Source organism: Mizuhopecten yessoensis, unplaced genomic scaffold (genome assembly GCF_002113885.1).
Source record: "Mizuhopecten yessoensis strain PY_sf001 unplaced genomic scaffold, ASM211388v2 scaffold2729, whole genome shotgun sequence".
Taxonomy (NCBI): Eukaryota; Metazoa; Mollusca; class Bivalvia; order Pectinida; family Pectinidae; genus Mizuhopecten; species Mizuhopecten yessoensis.
Window position 1 is genome coordinate 101,798 of NW_018404690.1, and position 18,046 is coordinate 119,843.

The 18,046-nt window shown below is 36.6% G+C and overlaps 1 protein-coding gene across 2 annotated transcripts in view; it reads right to left on the reverse strand.

Annotated features, from left to right (window-relative positions):
- Positions 1-3,675: 3,675 nt before the first annotated feature.
- LOC110446488 (O-acyltransferase like protein-like) overlaps positions 3,676-18,046 on the reverse strand; it is a 38,950-nt gene continuing 24,579 nt past the window's right edge. Inside the window, exons 2-7 of one of the 2 annotated variants that reach the window (XM_021491659.1) lie at positions 10,348-10,427; positions 8,604-8,723; positions 8,202-8,322; positions 5,060-5,246; positions 4,363-4,505; positions 3,676-3,967 (exon numbers count right to left, since the gene is read on the reverse strand). In XM_021491659.1, coding sequence (XP_021347334.1) covers positions 3,842-3,967; positions 4,363-4,505; positions 5,060-5,246; positions 8,202-8,322; positions 8,604-8,723; positions 10,348-10,394 — 744 coding nt within the window. In that variant the 5' untranslated portion in view covers positions 10,395-10,427 and the 3' untranslated portion in view covers positions 3,676-3,841. Of the gene's footprint in view, positions 3,968-4,362; positions 4,506-5,059; positions 5,247-8,201; positions 8,332-8,603; positions 8,724-10,347; positions 10,428-18,046 lie in introns of both variants that reach the window. The other variant, XM_021491658.1, reaches the window with a different exon arrangement.

An 18,046-nucleotide genomic window follows, 5' to 3' on the forward strand; every position in this document is an offset into this window, starting at 1 on the left:
AACATTTGTGAAGGAAAACCAATGTTGTTTAGTTTGAAATTACAAAAAATAAATAGAAGATATGTAACAGTGTCTTCTGTAATACCAAATATATTTCAGGAGCGTTGTTCATGTTTTGATATCTGTTACCTGTGCACACCTTTGAAAGCGATCCAAATAGTAGCCACACGCGTGAAAGATATTTGACAAAACTGAATACACTGTTCCTCGGAACTCCAAGTAATACATCAAGCTGACAATACTTGATCGGGATTCTTTTATCGCTAGCATGTGTAGACAAAACTCAGTTCTAAGTGGAAATCTTTTAATAAAATAGACATAGGAAAAAAATCCTAATTTAATTCCTTAATTAATTATTTAAATAGAGTAGGTACTAAAGTTTATATTGATAAGAGCGCAGCTCTCGGGCGCCGAAGGTTGTAGATATGACATTTTCCTTTGGTGAGGTTATACATTTCTTGTAGATGCGACATTTTTCGGGAGACGAGGCTCTAGTGGGATATTTTTCGAGAGACGAGGCTCTAGTGGGAATTTTTTTGGGAGGATAAGGCTCTGTATTTGAAAGAACATATGACGAGCTGATCTTGAGATGTTGAAATATTTAGATGTAAAACCATTAGTTTGGATACATGTTTTTGAATTTTTTAAAAGCATCTCAATCCAAGTACAAAATGTATTACCACGTTGCCTTTAATTATTTTCGTCCGGTAGTAGACGCCCAGTAGGGAAACCGGAAGTGTATTCTTGAAGCAAAGACATTTGTGTTTCAACCATACATGAACATCTGCATATAGTGAAAACAATCTTCATGTTTTATAACTTATTTATTGAGATAAAAACTAATTTACATTCTGAGTAAAAAAAGTCTATCACATAAAATGTGATACTAACAGGCCTGCAACTTCGTTCAGAAATTATCATCCTTTGACGTCACAAGCACGTCACACTCCATCGGCCATCATCGGTTATTTCCAGAAGGATGAAAAATATCCGGAAAATCTTTGATGTCCGGTGCATTTATCTCTTTGTCGGTGCTTCATGACTTTTTTATTTCATTTTTTTCCACAGGCACAAAAAGCAAAAATGGGGATATTTGTTTGAAGATCCTCTTATGTCTACAGGGAGATCTCTTCAAAAAGAGCGGCATTAAACCGATAGGTCAACGTTTATATATTTCTTTTTATCATTTAAAATTACCTTTTAATTTCAATTCGTTGAGAATATGAACGAAATTATTAACATTTGTGAAAGTCTGGTTATAGTCTTTACGAAATTTATTTATGCATTACCACTCATAAAAGAAACAATGGATAATACATTTATGTAAAATCAACAATAATTTTCCAGACAACCAACCCGAACTCAAAACCCTTTTTAAGCAACGTAATACTTTTTCACAACACATGCCGATGTATAACTAATTACAGACAGATACTGTTTAATTTCATTTGGCATCATTACATGTTAAATCTCGGTGACAGTTACAGAATTTGAAATTCAATCCGGTGTTTCATGGTGGAACAGGAAATGAGACTACATATCGATATAACGACAATCTCAGTTACATCAAAGTATTACAATGCTTTTTTATTTTTTTTAATAAACATCTCTATACATTTACTTATGGTAATCGTCAAATATTTAATAAGCACTTTTTCTATAGCAATGACCAATCAGTTTATTTTCCACACTGATATCAAACATTCTTTTTGTGCCCTTACGCACAAGAACAAAATATCTACTTTAGCTTTGACTGGAAGGAAATGGCTTCATTGATGCAAAAAAATAATTTTGAATACATTTTTATCAATCATCAATGATACACAAAACCTACATACGGGTGACCGGGGCAAGTTCTGCCACCCCTGTATTTTTGTTTTTGAGCTAATATTTACAACTTTAAAGATCTTAGCAGTTTAGTTGACGAGGAAAACTCTAATGTAAAATTACTAAACAGGAAAAAAATACTTTTGAGAGGGTAGCAAGAAAATCATGATCTCGCGTCTATAGTTATGAGAACTTTCTGTAAACGTAATTGCTATTTTTTTACGGTCAAACATGTAACACACTGACAGCTTCAAATGGTAAAAATAAAAGCAAAGCAAAGCACTCATTGCCATATTGCTGTACGATAAGAACTTATTGAAATATCGATTTGGGCCCGGACAGGTTCGGGCAATGATACCGCTGCAACCTCTGCCCATCTAACACCTTCAAAGTCGTAAAATTTGCGGTAAAATCTTGGCGTTGCACGCTTTATGACGTCATAATAAAGCTGATTCCAATGAAGGCCGACTTACCCATATGACTGTCCGAACTAACCCATGGCGAGGCTCGTTCGGCAATCCGATTTTTCGACAGGAAAAGTTAAATAATATTAAAAATCGGACGTGCTGCCATACTTCCCAGAACGAACTCAAATAAAAATGGGCCGAACTTGTCCCGACCTACCCTATTGTTATGTCGTTCTTCATCTCATTAGAGCTTGTGTTTTATTGTTATTCCTTGACTTGCCAATTTGAAATAAAGTTTATCTTATCTGAAAATCTCATTCTGAAAGCAGTATGCTGAATCAGTAAATATCAGAGACCAACAAAAGCTACGCTCTTTTAAGGCTTGGCATTTTCATATTAACATAGTATACCAAATTGCTATCTCAATTTAATCATTTGATAAAAGTCACGTCTTATCAACTTAGATCATGCATGGTGTTGTTACTTTGAAGCCTCTAAACTGAAATGGCTTGGAGTGGGACAAAATGCGGTTGTTGTGTCACCACTTATCTTGACGATAACATATCGACACCATCTATGCAAGTTATACTTAATCACTGTCAGAAATAACCCTGGCTCTTTTATTCTTTCTGCCAATCGCTTGGTCTCACTTGGAGGCGCTTACACGTGTTTAATTTGATTTGAGGTTTCCCCGACCAGTCAACTGGCTTCCATGGAAATGAGAGTTTACTGTAGATATAAACATTGTGTCTCTCCCAGAAAATAGACTCCCCATAATTGGTAGCAGATGGATGTTATGAGCAGTATACTCATCTGATATCCCAGACGTTCTTTCACACAGATGTTGCATAGTTATGGTAGTTTGTTAACAGTGTTTTGACTGGTAAAATAAGCAGATGCATTTTATTCATTTTTCCCAGGGATAAAATGTCCCTTTTATAAAATATCTTGTTATCAGTATTTCACTTGAAAAAGTGTAATAAAAATGTAAACTCATTTTCACTTCACTTGAACCCTAATGTTTGCTTCTGTACAGTACTAAACTAAAATCCCTATATACAGTAAATGTCACACACTTTTATTGGGTCATTTTATATATGTCATTATAGTAGTCCACGAACTGGTACATATTCGTATATCACTCCTGTGTATGTCGACTTATTAAATTTCTCACTCCATCGGGTTGAGATGGGGGAATCTCAACCCGAGAGGGAATATTTGCCAAATGTGTTTTGCAACTTATGATTTTTTCTCAGAGGGTTACAATTTCACTATCTCACCCAAAGGGGGTAAATGATTCCAATTTCTCTTTTCCTGTTTACCCATTGTGTATCATATCCATAAAGTGCTGTTAATGTTACAGGCAAAATGCAGGGTTGGCTTGACGTTGATGCAGGGTTGACGTGACGTGAGGTTTTGTTTTCCTTTTTTCTTTCATACTTTTTCTTTTCAATTAACTTACATGAGTATAACAGAGAGTCAATCACGAAGGAACCTTTATTTCTGATTTAGATAAAGACCAAACAAGCTGTTATTGTTACTGTTATTGTCATCGACTACCAAACAATGACTTGATTATGATGTTACATCTTGTTCCTTTATAACGGTTATTTCGTCTTTTTGTCCTTTCTGAGGATTGTCTTCTCCAGTGCCATCAATGGGGACTCGACCGCAAGGCAAAGGACAACTGCTGCCATGTAGGACATTAACAAGTTTCCAAGAAAGACGTAAATCTGGTGAAAAATAAACGCTTCTTATAAAATCAGTCAAATAATCATTGCCTGGTAACAACAGATAACACAATTATAAAGACACAATACCGTTATATAGGAATTACATGTGAATGGCGAATTGAACGCTAGGAGAAAATGTATTTTATTGGTAATGGGCGAATCTTTGACAGGGCGAAAGTTTCCCGGTATCCAAGATACAGAATAAGGAATAGCACGGTATTATAAATACATTGTATACGTCAAACGATAATAATTCAAAAAAAGGTAAAAGCATTTTACGTACATACAGTTAGCACCCGTAGGAAGCATCGTAAAAATATATCACCGTGTTCCCTTTTCAGTCTATCATCTATTCATCAAATAATCGTCTTGATCTTACAAGATTAAGCACTTACTACTTCGGTGTCGGTCCCATATACCCCTTGTCTCCGAGACATATAATAGGCATCGATGGCCAGCGGATGAACGAGATAGACACAGTACAACAGACGTCCAAGTGGGACAAACGGACTCCAGGACAGCGAAGTGTTCACATAACCTGAAATTTCGATTATTCTTCAGATTTTTCTTCTCCGTATGTAAAATAGTTAATATTTATTTCTTTTGCTCCTTTACTAGATTAGCAATTACAACATTTTATTTCTTACTCTGCTTAATCGACGCAACACCTAAACTTCTCACTGCCATTTCTAGAATCATAAACAAGGGCTACAGTTAAAGAAAACTTACTACAAGACAAAAGCAAAAACGAAAAGAGAGGATAAAAATGTGTCTACAAAATGTTATTTAAACCCGAAATCGAAGAAACTGGGGTTATGTACGGTAAGCGCCTTCCGCTTCATATGTGAATGTCACATCGTGAAAATAAGAACCGGAGTAATGACAACGAAAAATCTTAAAACAATACAAGAAAATAGGATATTTCCCAATGAGATTATGGTAGCGACCATGAAAATTGTCCATAAGCGTCATCAGCCTGCATACTTTGAAACCCCGTGTCGTTATTTTCAACCACCTGCATGCGTAGTCATTACGAAATAAGGTAAACATCATTCATATTTCAAATTTGGGAATTTTGCAATGAGTTTTTACCTCCGTTTCCTGTAACGCATGCAAACACAACCCAGGAGACGCAGACTCCCCACAAGGTTCGATGGACAGCGTTGTAAAGGGCAGCAATTTCAACACTCATGGCGTTCCCGATCGATTCCTCATAAATACCAAACGTCACTATACAGGCCAGGGATGCCATACATACCCAGATGAAAAGGTTCAATGGCTAAAATAGAAATAGAGTAATATTTCCTCTTCCGTGGGCTGATTATACGCATGAACATATATATTAATTTGTTTTCCTTTTTTCCTATAAATCATTCTTTTAGCTCTGATGGAAGCTCGAAGGAGAAAGATACCAGAAACACTAAGCAGCTTCCAAGCGCTTACACCTGTTCAGAGGATTATCAGGGTACGCATTTTCTTTAAAGAACCTCTAAAGAGGTGGAAGCGCTATTGGGCATTTCTCATAATTTCTTTTATTTTTATTTTCAACGAATACACCATCAATAGGACTGCTATTGTATTTACATATATACTAACTTTGAATGAATGAGCACTGTAAGCTGGCACAATACAAATTCCACTCAACACATTTAAAATTGTATTACTTGCTCTGGGGTAAATGTTATGGTTTTTTTCACAACTGATCATTTTGCTTTCTTTAGCTTCTAACATATTTTAGTTAATATATTACCAAATATTAATCTTTACATATATCTAGTCACGTATCTAATATTGATTATATTTTCTCCTTTATCAATTCCACTATCTGTCCTTAATTTTTCACAGCAGTTGTTTATGATGTTACCGTTGTTTATCTATATATACCTCCTGCATTCGTTTTGACAACATAATCAATATGACGTGACTATATACTGCTGATGCTGACACAAAGGTACGGATGTGTATGTTTACTCACTTAGAATTGTGTAATATATATAAACAGATCGTAAAGATTAGATGACACACATCTTTGCTAAATCCTCATTGGTTGGATTATTATCACGTGGAGGTCGGTGATTTGTGATATTGACTCGGTGTTACTATTTTAAGAAACAGCAGGTCAATATTAACTTTATGGCGTCATGTCAATTGTAACGTCACAATAATCTCTGACATTCATGATTTGATTTAATTTAATGATAGATTTCTGATACAGGATTTCGTATCCTATACACCAGACTCAAATTGTTATAAATAAAAGAGATTTGTGATAGCACATACAAGTACTATATTTTCTGGCAAGTTATTCAAAACATTTGCAGTTCTTGATAAAAACAACTTTTCCTCTTCATTGTTTTACACTGCTGGAGTATAATTTCAAAGAATTTCCTCGGTTTGATTGACGACAAATGCAGCTCTCTCTGCCGTACAATTTGCATACGCTCTCCCTAATGCAAGTATGAAAACTCGGTAAATATCACTTTCAAATGTTTACCTGAACAAAAGTCAGTCATTGTTAAAAAAAAACATATAATTGTATTTATTTCCGATTTGAGGTGTTGCAATATTGGCAATCGATCTAACATAGATTGCAGTAGCGTAAAAGTAAATATAAAAATGATATGTTTTATGATAATAAAACGGGCTTTGTTGCTTAAACATCAAATATAGGCTAATTAATAAGGCGTTTTTCAGTCACTTGCGTAGACTTTGGTATTTACACTACAAGTACTTTGTACAAATACAGTTGTTTATCAGGGGACATAACTCAGATTCTGTGTTCTCAGCTGCATTGATAATTATATCTATTGAGTAAATTGTGCGCCTGAAGATGATACATCTGGTTTACTAGTGATAATATAAAGTTAACTGTGACGTAATGATATTAAAGAGACATTTCATTTGTGGACCTAATCCGATATTCTATTTACCATGCTATTAGGACTTGTTGTTTGTTAACTGTGATGTAATGATATTAAAGAGACATTTAATTGTTGGACCTAATCCGATATTCCATTTACCATGCTATTAGGACTTGTTATTTGTCGACTGTGACGTAATGATATTAAAGAGACATTTAATTGTTGGACCTAATCCGATATTCTATTTACCATGCTATTAGGACTTGTTGTTTGTTAACTGACGTTATGATATTAAAGAGACATTTCATTGTTGGACCTAATCCGATATTCTATTTACCATGCTATTAGGACTTGTTATTTGTCAACTGTGACGTAATGATATTAAAGAGACATTTCATTTTTGGACCTAATCCGATATTATATTTACCATGCTATTAGGACTTGTTGTTTGTTAACTGTGATGTAATGATATTAAAGAGACATTTCATTTGTGGACCTAATCCGATATTCTATTTACCATGCTATTAGGACTTGTTGTTTGTTAACTGTCCTGTATTTTCGGGAATAAATATATACATACATATAGGTCAGGGGTCAATGAAGTAATATAGACGGTAAAATCTCAACACTGGATCCTAATGGAGGTATGTCCGTAACATACGAATTACTTAAAATAGTATATGGGGCAAAGAAGTAATTCCAACAGTGTGGACAAGTTTAGGTTGTCAAATTTTCGGAGCGATCCGCTCCTTTATCAAGACACAGTGAGACAGAACAGTTACATGTGCATATACATCATATTACAAGAAGATAGAACTGATATACTATAATTGAAAATATAGCTATTATATAAAACCAATAGTCCCCTCGGCTAAAAACAGCCGAAGGCAGCAATTAAGCTGAGAGCATCGCGGACAAGGAACGCTAATGTAGAGGACCTATTCTTGCGCAAGACGCACTATCACATAAAGTGAGTCAACGAGAGATAAGCATCAGAAAGAAGGGACGAGATATCAAAAACGTGGAACATGTGCATATGGGAATCTGGCCCGGTAAATGAGAAAAATCTCAATTTCCTACGGAATGCCCTCATTATAATTGATTTATTACACCCAGAACACCGTTTTGGGTAACTTATATTTAAAACATATTTTAATAAAAGTCAAGCAAGATCTGGCTTTCTTTTTCAGAAATGGTTTATCACAGCTATAATCATGCAGGAAAAAAGTTGCCAATACTTAGTTACAGCTTTTGGCAATCATACGAGATATTGAAGACACCTACCGAACAATATAGGATATTTTACAGTAAATCATTGCATAGGCTTTACTTGCATCAAATAATCATCTCATGGTACATAGAGATACACTCACCTTTTTTATTTTGTATTTGCCTCTAGTTCTGTAGAGGATAAAGCCCGTTACGATGCCGACGATGTAGGGCCCCATGCGACAGTAGGGTTTTGTGTAGTAATCATCCATATATTCTTCCAATCTGAAATAACTAAATAAGCGAATGATATTCTCACCTTCTCGGTGTCTTTGTTGGTAATCTATTTGTTTCCATCAACTTTCATAGACTATAGCTGATTTGATGTGAATGGTTTTCTTTTTCTTTTTTTTATTTCCTTTCAATGTTTTTTTTTATTTGTGATAATATGAACAGCAAACGCCTACCGATGAAATGGATTATCGCGGAAATAGTGTCTAGGTATTTAACAATACAAAATGGTTCAGCTTCTTTCGACAGGTAATGTTACATGTAGAAGGACGTACCTGCTTTTCGAAATTGAGAAAGCCACAGCTGGAAGCTGATAATATACGGAAATACCAGCAGAAGCTGCTGTTACTCCGAGCAAACATATCGCGCATATGGCTCCTCCAATTTTTTTCCAGCTGAAAAATAACAATATAACCATGAAATAAACAAATACATGATACTGTGTAAGGCATTTTGGCGCATATATCAATATTCGTTCAATGATAAAAACTAAAGGACTTATTATCGTTCTGTTTGGTAATGTTGCTCATGCCTTGTCTGAATTAGTGTTTACTATAAAGAAAATCAAGTAATTGATTGTGTGTACAAACATGTTATCAAATCAAGGTATTGTTGATATGTTTAATCATTCTATTGATTATATGTACAATAATGTGTTAGATTGAATGTCCAATCATGTGTTTGATTGTATTTACAATCATGTGTTTGATTGTATGTACAATCATGTGTTTGATTGTATGTACAATCATGTGTTTGGTTGTATGTACAATCATGTGTTTGGTTATATGTACAATCATGTGTGTGATTGTATGTACAATCATGTTATTATAAGTATGTTAAATCATGTTAGTATTTTTTCATATTATTCCCGACAAGTGATTGGCCATAAGTGAATCACGTGTCCACCGATAAAAACCGATATTGACTAATTGCGCGTGAGTTTTGATGAAGGACTGGGTGTTTCTAAAAATAGAATTATGGCGTGTCTCCAAACGAACGCATCGTCCCGCTTCCGTAGTTTTTTGTTGTGTGTTTTTTTCAGATTGCTAACATTACTGTTTTGAAAATAATAAAACAATTGTAGCCTTTGACTTCGGTCGACACTTGGATTTATCGACCTCTGCGAAAGGCTATAATTGAATATTATTAAATATATGTTAAATCAGGTCATTATGAGTATGTTTAAACATAAATAGTTTAATAAATAGTGTATGTAAAATGTTATTATTTTTTGTATGAACACACATGTTATTATAAATATGTTAAATAACGTTGTTAATTTATGTAAAACCCTAATAACGACTGTATAGATATTCATATTATTGATTACATGTACAATTGTGTTCTAATTGTATGAAGAGTTATGTTTATAAACTTTGTATAGAAACCTAAATGACATCGTAATGAACCATGACATAATTACATAAACATGTAAGGCGGTATCATAGTGGATATTTGTAAGGAATGTGACTGGATTTGACCCCATTCAGCAATAATCTATATAGAGGTTCTCCACGGAATGATGGTTGGTTATCATGTTTATCTCACTCTCATTAGTTAATGACACGAGGTGTTCGATCGGGAAAACAATTGTCATGAACGATGACATTACAATGGAAAATTACGTTGCAATGTATGGTAACTTAACATAATAATAAGAAGTTTCTAAATATTTTCTTCAGGTTGGTAAGTATAGATTATGAAAAGTTCTTTTTACACAACCAATACAATTTTCTATGTGACGTTTCGATGACTAGTACGATATTTACACTGTCACCTTCATCAGACAAATGACCACTGAAGCGTATGCACACAAAAGTGTAAAATGTGTACGAGGTGGATTTGTTATATTATGAATATATAAAAGAAAATACAAAATAAAAACCTTTTTTGCCAGATGACTTGATTTGCATCAAGGTATGACTATGGTTTATAACCCTTTTGTGTGCGTAAAGCCATATCAGACAAATTCAAATGTGAAATTATATTTAAAAGGTGGCAAGTTCGATCAACACTTACAAGTAAAGTGGGACCAGTAGAAGAGGACTAACGACGTAGAACTGCATATCATTTGCCAGATACCAGGTCCAGTCAAGGCACTGTTGATACATAAAATATTATAATGTCATGTAATGTTATGCCCAATTTTCATTTACCGTGACCGGGTTAACACTAGTACTCGTTCGTGACGATGATATGTCAACTCTCGATATTAATACTTCACATGGAAAGGTGTAATCACACGTACTTCATAAATAAAGATTATGATACAAAGATATAAACTGACTCACGGGAAGACACTAACACGAGACCAGACGTCTTCAAGAAGGTCATATGGGAAGCGCATGGAATGCAGGCTGATGTGTTTTGTGTATCGACTTCACATGTACATATCACGTTCTTACACCTGCTCACAAGCTCGATATCGTTACGATGTTTGCTGCCAAGCAAGATACGCTCTGTCGGGTAAATCATTTTTTGCTCAATTTTTTGTAAAATATCAAAATCCTTATGAAAATGCATATGTGAGTGCATGTGAGAACGGCATAGCGTGCGAAAGCCTCTGGTTACATAATGCACCTAACTGCAAGATATACCATGCGCTAGCGGTCTGTGGAATAATGTCCCAAGAGAACATGGATGAGAGTAATTGGGTTCCATAAAAGAACAATATATTTACAATTTCGATATCATAAAGGGCCTGTTTCCAGTAATGTTAATTCTCCACAGGAGCCTGCCCCCGTATTATTTCTTATCTAGCTCAACTACTGTTTTTTTCTTTTCCGAAGAATAAGTTTACACCTTTCCGACACCCAGATTATCATAATTTCAGTGAAAATGTATTTTTATAAAGTTGTCAATTTCAGCATCAAAGACATAAGTTCGTAAATAAAAGAAGGTTATCTCGAAATTGTAATTCGCAACATAGTATAAATTTCTTTTGATAAATATTTCCAAAACATCGTGTTTATTCATAAAACATAAAAAAAAAAATTCTCGGATGAAAATGCACTTGCAGAGACACAATTATGAAGAAAAATGCCATAAAATTGCAATTTTCTCCCGTTATATAGTTTTGGATGCAAATTTCCATCAGAAAATCGGATAGAGCTTTACTTGTTTCATATGTGTACCAAAAATCAGCTAATTCCATGTGGTGGAACGTTCTCATATCGCCGCCTGAATGTGGTTGTAAATTGAAAGAAAAGGGGAAATGAGTAACAACCTTGTCTGAAACCCTATTATATAGCTTATTATATACAAACTTTTATATTGAATATCAGAGCGGATATTTTCATGACAGTTTTATGATGTGTAACGACTAAATAAACAGTATCGATATAAAGATTTACACTGAGGACACCCTGATACATGAATACTGTTCTATCTCAAGTTGTCCTCTTCTGAATTTTCTGATCGTGTGGCCTTGTACATTTATCCGTATCTTCTTGTCTTTGTCTATACGTTTACGGAATCATTGACTCGACGCTAGCTATTCTTGTCTCACTTTCCTTGTTTTATTGTCCCATCTCCAAAGCGTTGTGGCTCTGTCAGGGTTGGGACCCTGACTTGTCTCACTTTCTTTGTGCCTGCCGACCACGCCACATCGAATAGATAGATTATCCATATGAAATACTTTATTTTGTTCTAAGTAATCAATCAATTCTGCGCTTCTTGGAGGTATTGAATGTGATTTATTATATTGTCTTGTTATTTTGTGTAATTAGTTGTTCGTTATTTATCACACATTTTCGCATAATTGTACCAAACTACTAAGTATTAGCTGTTTACAGCAATCATCGGTGGCTTGCTATTTTGTTACTTTATCGACGCTTCATAAACCAATCGTTATTGTTTCAAGATGGAGGGTAAATGTGTTGGAGAAGGGTGTCAAGTATACTTCAAGAAACGTAGTGGCAATAAGAACAGAAGTGCACGCAATGTAAATAGTCCACAATATAAATGGCTCCTAGATACGCTGGTGCAACAAGGATTGATGTCAGCAAAGGAACAAGCACTTATTTGCCAGAAGTGCTACATGAAGTATCTTCGGAACAAAAATCAGCCTGAACCTGAACCCGAGCAGAACCAGGAAATAGAGGAAGAAGACGACTCCCCGTCCCATATCCTGCCGTTGCTGACCCTTCATGATCTTTTGAATGGATCATCTTCACACAAAAAATGCTGTCTCTGTCTTGTTACCTTTGCAAGAAATGGAACAAAATCATCAGTCTTACCAAAACGTGCAAGACATCACCTGATCTATTCACACAAACTGTGGTGTCCCACCTCATCCCGCGTCTGCTCCATTCACCTTATTGGTAACGACTTAGATCCGTCTACAGAGGTTGTCCTTGATGGTAGAGGTTCCTTGGAATCTCAGTTACCATCAAAATCGTCCGAAATCATTAATGACCTCCTAGAGGTGTCGCACGTCCTTTCACAGAACCAGTCTGCGTTTACAATAAGCTTTTCTTCTCTTGATGACTCGGCATGCATGGCCTGGACAGGTTGGTCCAAAGATCAGTTCCTCGAAATCCACTCGCACTGTTCCCCATATCTTTCATCTGGTATATATACCAAGACTACACACGATGCTCTATTACTGTTCTGGGTAAAACTGAAAACCGACATTTCCTGGAGTCAGTGTTCTTCTCTTTTTGGAATTTCCAAGTCAAGTGTGTCCAAAACTTTCCACTCCATAGTACAGGCATTAGACACATCGATAGTCCCACAATTTCTAGGTCCGGATCACTTGACAAGAGAACAGTTGCTCGGGCACAATACTGTCTTTTCAGAAGCATTTTTTGGAGATAAAGCCACTGCCATATTAGATGGCACCTATATTTATATCCAGAAAAGCTCCGACCACAAGCTCCAGAGAATGTCCTACTGTGGCCAGAAGAAGAGAAACTATCTCAAATTCATGAGCATCGCCTTACCAGATGGCTACATTCTGGACACAGTAGGACCATTCACTGGCAGCGAAAATGATGCTACAATTACAAAAAAAGTCATGGACAAGCTAGTTACTTGGCTACAACCAGACGACAACGTTGTCGTTGACCGAGGTTTTAGAGATGTCCTACCAGTTCTCGAAGCCTCTGGCCTCAATGCTAGCATGCCGTCATACCTGAAACCCGGTCAAAGTCAACATTCTGACGTCCAAGCAAATCTTGACAGAACTATCACCAAATCGAGGTGGATTGTGGAATCCTATCATGGTCGTCTGAAACACTGGACGTTCTTCCGAACGCAATTGGTGTCTAACAGCTTTATCAATGTCATCGAGGCTTTGCTTCGAACCGTCACAGCCTGTCTGAATGGTATTAGAGGACCGATCTACCAGAGATCTCCAGAGAGAGATGCCAAAGATAGGCTAATGGCTGAACGTATGAAGGACCGTTTGACAACACCGAATGGTTTAGCTCAGAGAGTCAAGACAGATCCGGATCTATCTAGACGGGCAAGGTCCGAGTTTGTCAAGATGGATGCATCTTCCGTACTGTTTCCCCGTCTCGATCTTGATTACTTGAGAACCATTACGTGTGGAACGTATCAGATATCTCTGGCTCCTGGTTACATCGCCGAACATTTAAGTGATGACGGAGACTATGAGGTGTGGCTTTACCAGCACTCCCCAGACCTTCTCCGATGTCAAATACATTCTCGACACAAAAGCCAAACGAAATATAACGTTTGGATACGGTTCACCGTTTCACCCGATGTTGAGGCCCCAATAAAGGACTACTACTGCCAGTGCCCAGTTGGAGAGAGAACGATGGGAATGTGTGCGCACATCTCCAGTATCTTGTACTACCTTGGGTATTACAGGACGCTGGAAAACCCTCGACCATTACAACCACAGGTAAAGAAATTCCGACAAAACTTGAAATAGTTTTCCATGCGGCAACGGAGTGCATATGTCGAAAGTATGTTTGGGGCTCGATATGAAAGATCCCCGTTACCATGTGACTAACCAAACTTATAAATATAGGTATTATACAATCGCCCGTAGCTATGAACACTCCCGTAAATGCGAAAACCAACCAAAATCATAAGGAACACGTTTTGTTTGTTGTTCTGTCTATTTGTCAGCCAATGTCTTCAACCACGGGGACTTGTGAAGTAGCCATCTTGGATTTTTTTTATGAAAAAGTGTTTCTCTCACTTTTTTTCATATCTGTGTACATATTCTCAACATACCGAGCAAATACTCTCGTTTTTTTGTTAATTATCTAAAGAAAGTCGAAAATCGGCAATTCAACCATAGGCTAATTCAACCCAACATTTGAAAATGTTCCACCACTTACATTTTGATGATTTTTCCTCTCATCAATAGCATATTACGTACTGTTTAATAGGATAAAAATTGGTTTGCATCCAACGCCCATAAAAGGGTGTATTCTCTAAAAAACACAGTTTTTGTGTCTAAAATGTTATCATCGAAAATGGCATTTTTGAGATTGTTTCTTCCATAAAACAGCCAAATGGCGCGATGGAAACATGATTTTTTGTCACAATCATGCCATGAATGTATTCTTTACGGTGACCATCATTTGATTAGATTTTCATTAATATTTTACATAACATGCACATTTTATCAACACTTAGACAGCTTCTGAAAGGTACAACTTTGAGGAGCCATAAAAAACAAACCAAGTGACCTAAATCTTTATACTTTATAGATTTGTGAGCACAACGGCATGAGCAATGCATCACCAACAGGAAATTTGAATCAGAGAAGGGGCCGTTTTGGAAACCGGCCCTTTAATTTATTTCCAAGATTTTTTATATTTATAAAAAGAGATAACTGTCATTATGTAATTTTGATCCCTCTGCAAAAAGTTCCGATTTTTTTCTAGGAAGAAAACTCTCATCAGGATCAAAGTTATTGTAAAATGTAAAATAAATAAACTAAAGGCATTGTGAATATCATGTTGAAGTTTTCACTCTTTTTGTATGAAACTATGTGTCCTGTTCGCCTTTTTGCTTATAGATGAAAAAAACAAAAAATACACTTTGAGTAACGTGTTTTATATATTTTGTGGTAATACAATATTTGCTTAATTAGCATTGTTTCTTTCCATCTTTTAATTGTTGTTATTGTTTCGAACAATGTCACATGCCAAAAAAAGGAAATTATTAGAAGTGACAAAAACTCTTTTTTTTGTATTTTTTTTCTCCGAAAACAATCTCCAGTCTATTGGAATGCTTAGATTTTCATAAATTCAACGAATTCTGCTGGTTAATTGCGAAAGGGTAGAGCCTCCTTAGATATTAAGGTTTTGAGTGGTCGGGATAAATCAGAGTTCGAGGAACACGTAGTATTCGAACAGTAACAGTTCGAGTAATCCGATGTTAATTTAAAATGAATATAAAAGAACACGATCGGGACCAATTCAACTATTCGAGGAACATGGGGTATTCGAGTTATGCGAGTTCGAGTTATTGGGGTTTCACTATAAAATGTAATTTATCTTTTACAGATACCTATATCGATCAAGCCACTATTGCTGATTTCTAACAATTAAACAACGGAAGGTATAAAATAAGGGTTACGGAATTTACGGCATAGAAAATAAGCACGAGTATTGCCTCCCCTAGAGTATATATATACCTACCACAGGGACAGAAGCACAAGCATTGTCTCACCTAGAGTCTATATATACCTACCACAGAGGACTGTAGAACGAACATTGCCTCCCCTAGAGTATATATATGTAACTACTACAGAGACAGTAGCACGATCATTGACTCCCCTACAGTATATATATAACTACCACAGGGACAGTAGCACGATCACTGCCTCCCCTAGAGTATGTATATAACTACCACAGGGACAGTAGCACGATCAATGACTCCCCTAGAGTACATATATAACTACCACAGGGACAGTAGCACGATCACTGCCTCCCCTAGAGGATATATATAACTACCACAGGGACAGTAGCACGAGCATTGCCTCCCCTAGAGTATATATATATAACTACCACAGGGACAGAAGCACGATCAATGCCTCCCCTAGAGTACATACATAAATACCACAGAGACAGTAGCACGATCATAGTCTCCCCCAGAGTATATATATAACTACCACAGGGACAGTAGCACGGTCATTGCCTCCCCTAGAGTATACACTTAACTACCACATGGTACTGTAGTACGATCAATGCCTCTGCTACAGTATATACATAACTACCATAGAGGATTGTAGAACGACCATTGCCTCCCCTAGAGTACATATATAACTACCACAGGGACAGTAGCACGAGCATTGCCTCCCCCAGAGTATATATATATAACTACCACAGGGACAGTAGCACGGTCATTGCCTCCCCTAGAGTATACATTTAACTACCACATGGTACTGTAGTACGATCAATGCCTCTGCTAGAGTATATACATAACTACCATAGAGGACTGTAGAACGACCATTGCCTCCCCTAGAGTATACACTTAACTACCACATGGTACTGTAGTACGATCAATGCCTCTGCTAGAGTATATACATAACTACCATAGAGGATTGTAGAACGACCATTGCCTCCCCTAGAGTACATATATAACTACCACAGGGGACTGTAGAACGAACCTTTTCTCCCCTAGAGTATATATTTAATTCCAACAGAGGACTGTAGAACGAACATTGCCTCCCCTAGAGTATACACTTAACTACCACATGGTACTGTAGTACGATCAATGCCTCTGCTAGAGTATATACATAACTACCATAGAGGACTGTAGAACGACCATTGCCTCCCCTAGAGTACATATATAACTACCACAGGGGACTGTAGAACGAACCTTTTCTCCCCTAGAGTATATATTTAATTCCAACAGAGGACTGTAGAACGAACATTGCCTCCTCCCCTAGAGTATACATTTAACTACCACATGGTACTGTAGTACGATCAATGCCTCTGCTACAGTATATACATAACTACCATAGAGGACTGAACCACGATTATTGCCTCCCCTACAGTATATATTTAACTACCACAGAGGACTGTAGCCCGCCCATTGCCTCCCCTAAAGTTTATATATATATCTACCATAGAGAACCGTAGAACAATCATCGCCTCCCCTAGAGTATATATATGACTACCACAGGGACAGTAGCACGGTCATTGCCTCCCCTAGAGAATACATTTAACTACCACATGGTACTGTAGTACGATCAATGCCTCTGCTACAGTATATACATAACTACCATAGAGGATTGTAGAACGACCATTGCCTCCCCTAGAGTATATATATAACTACCACATGGGACTGTAGCACGATCATTGCATCCCCTAGAGTATATAAATAACTACCATAGAGGACTGAAGCACGATTATTGCCTCCCCTACAGTATATATTTAACTACCACAGAGGACTGTAGCACGAGCATTGCCTCCCCTAAAGTTTATATATATATCTACCATAGAGAACCGTAGAACAATCATCGCCTCCCCTAGAGTATATATATGACTACCACAGGGACAGTAGCACGGTCATTGCCTCCCCTAGAGTATATATTTACGTACCACAGGGGACTATAGAACGATCATTGCCTCCCATTTAGTACATGTATATATATATATAACTACCACAGGGACAGAAGAACGATCAATGCCTCCCCTAAAGCACATACATTAATACCACAGAGACAGTAGCACGATCATTATCTCCCCTAGAGTATATATATAACTACCACAGGGACAGTAGCACG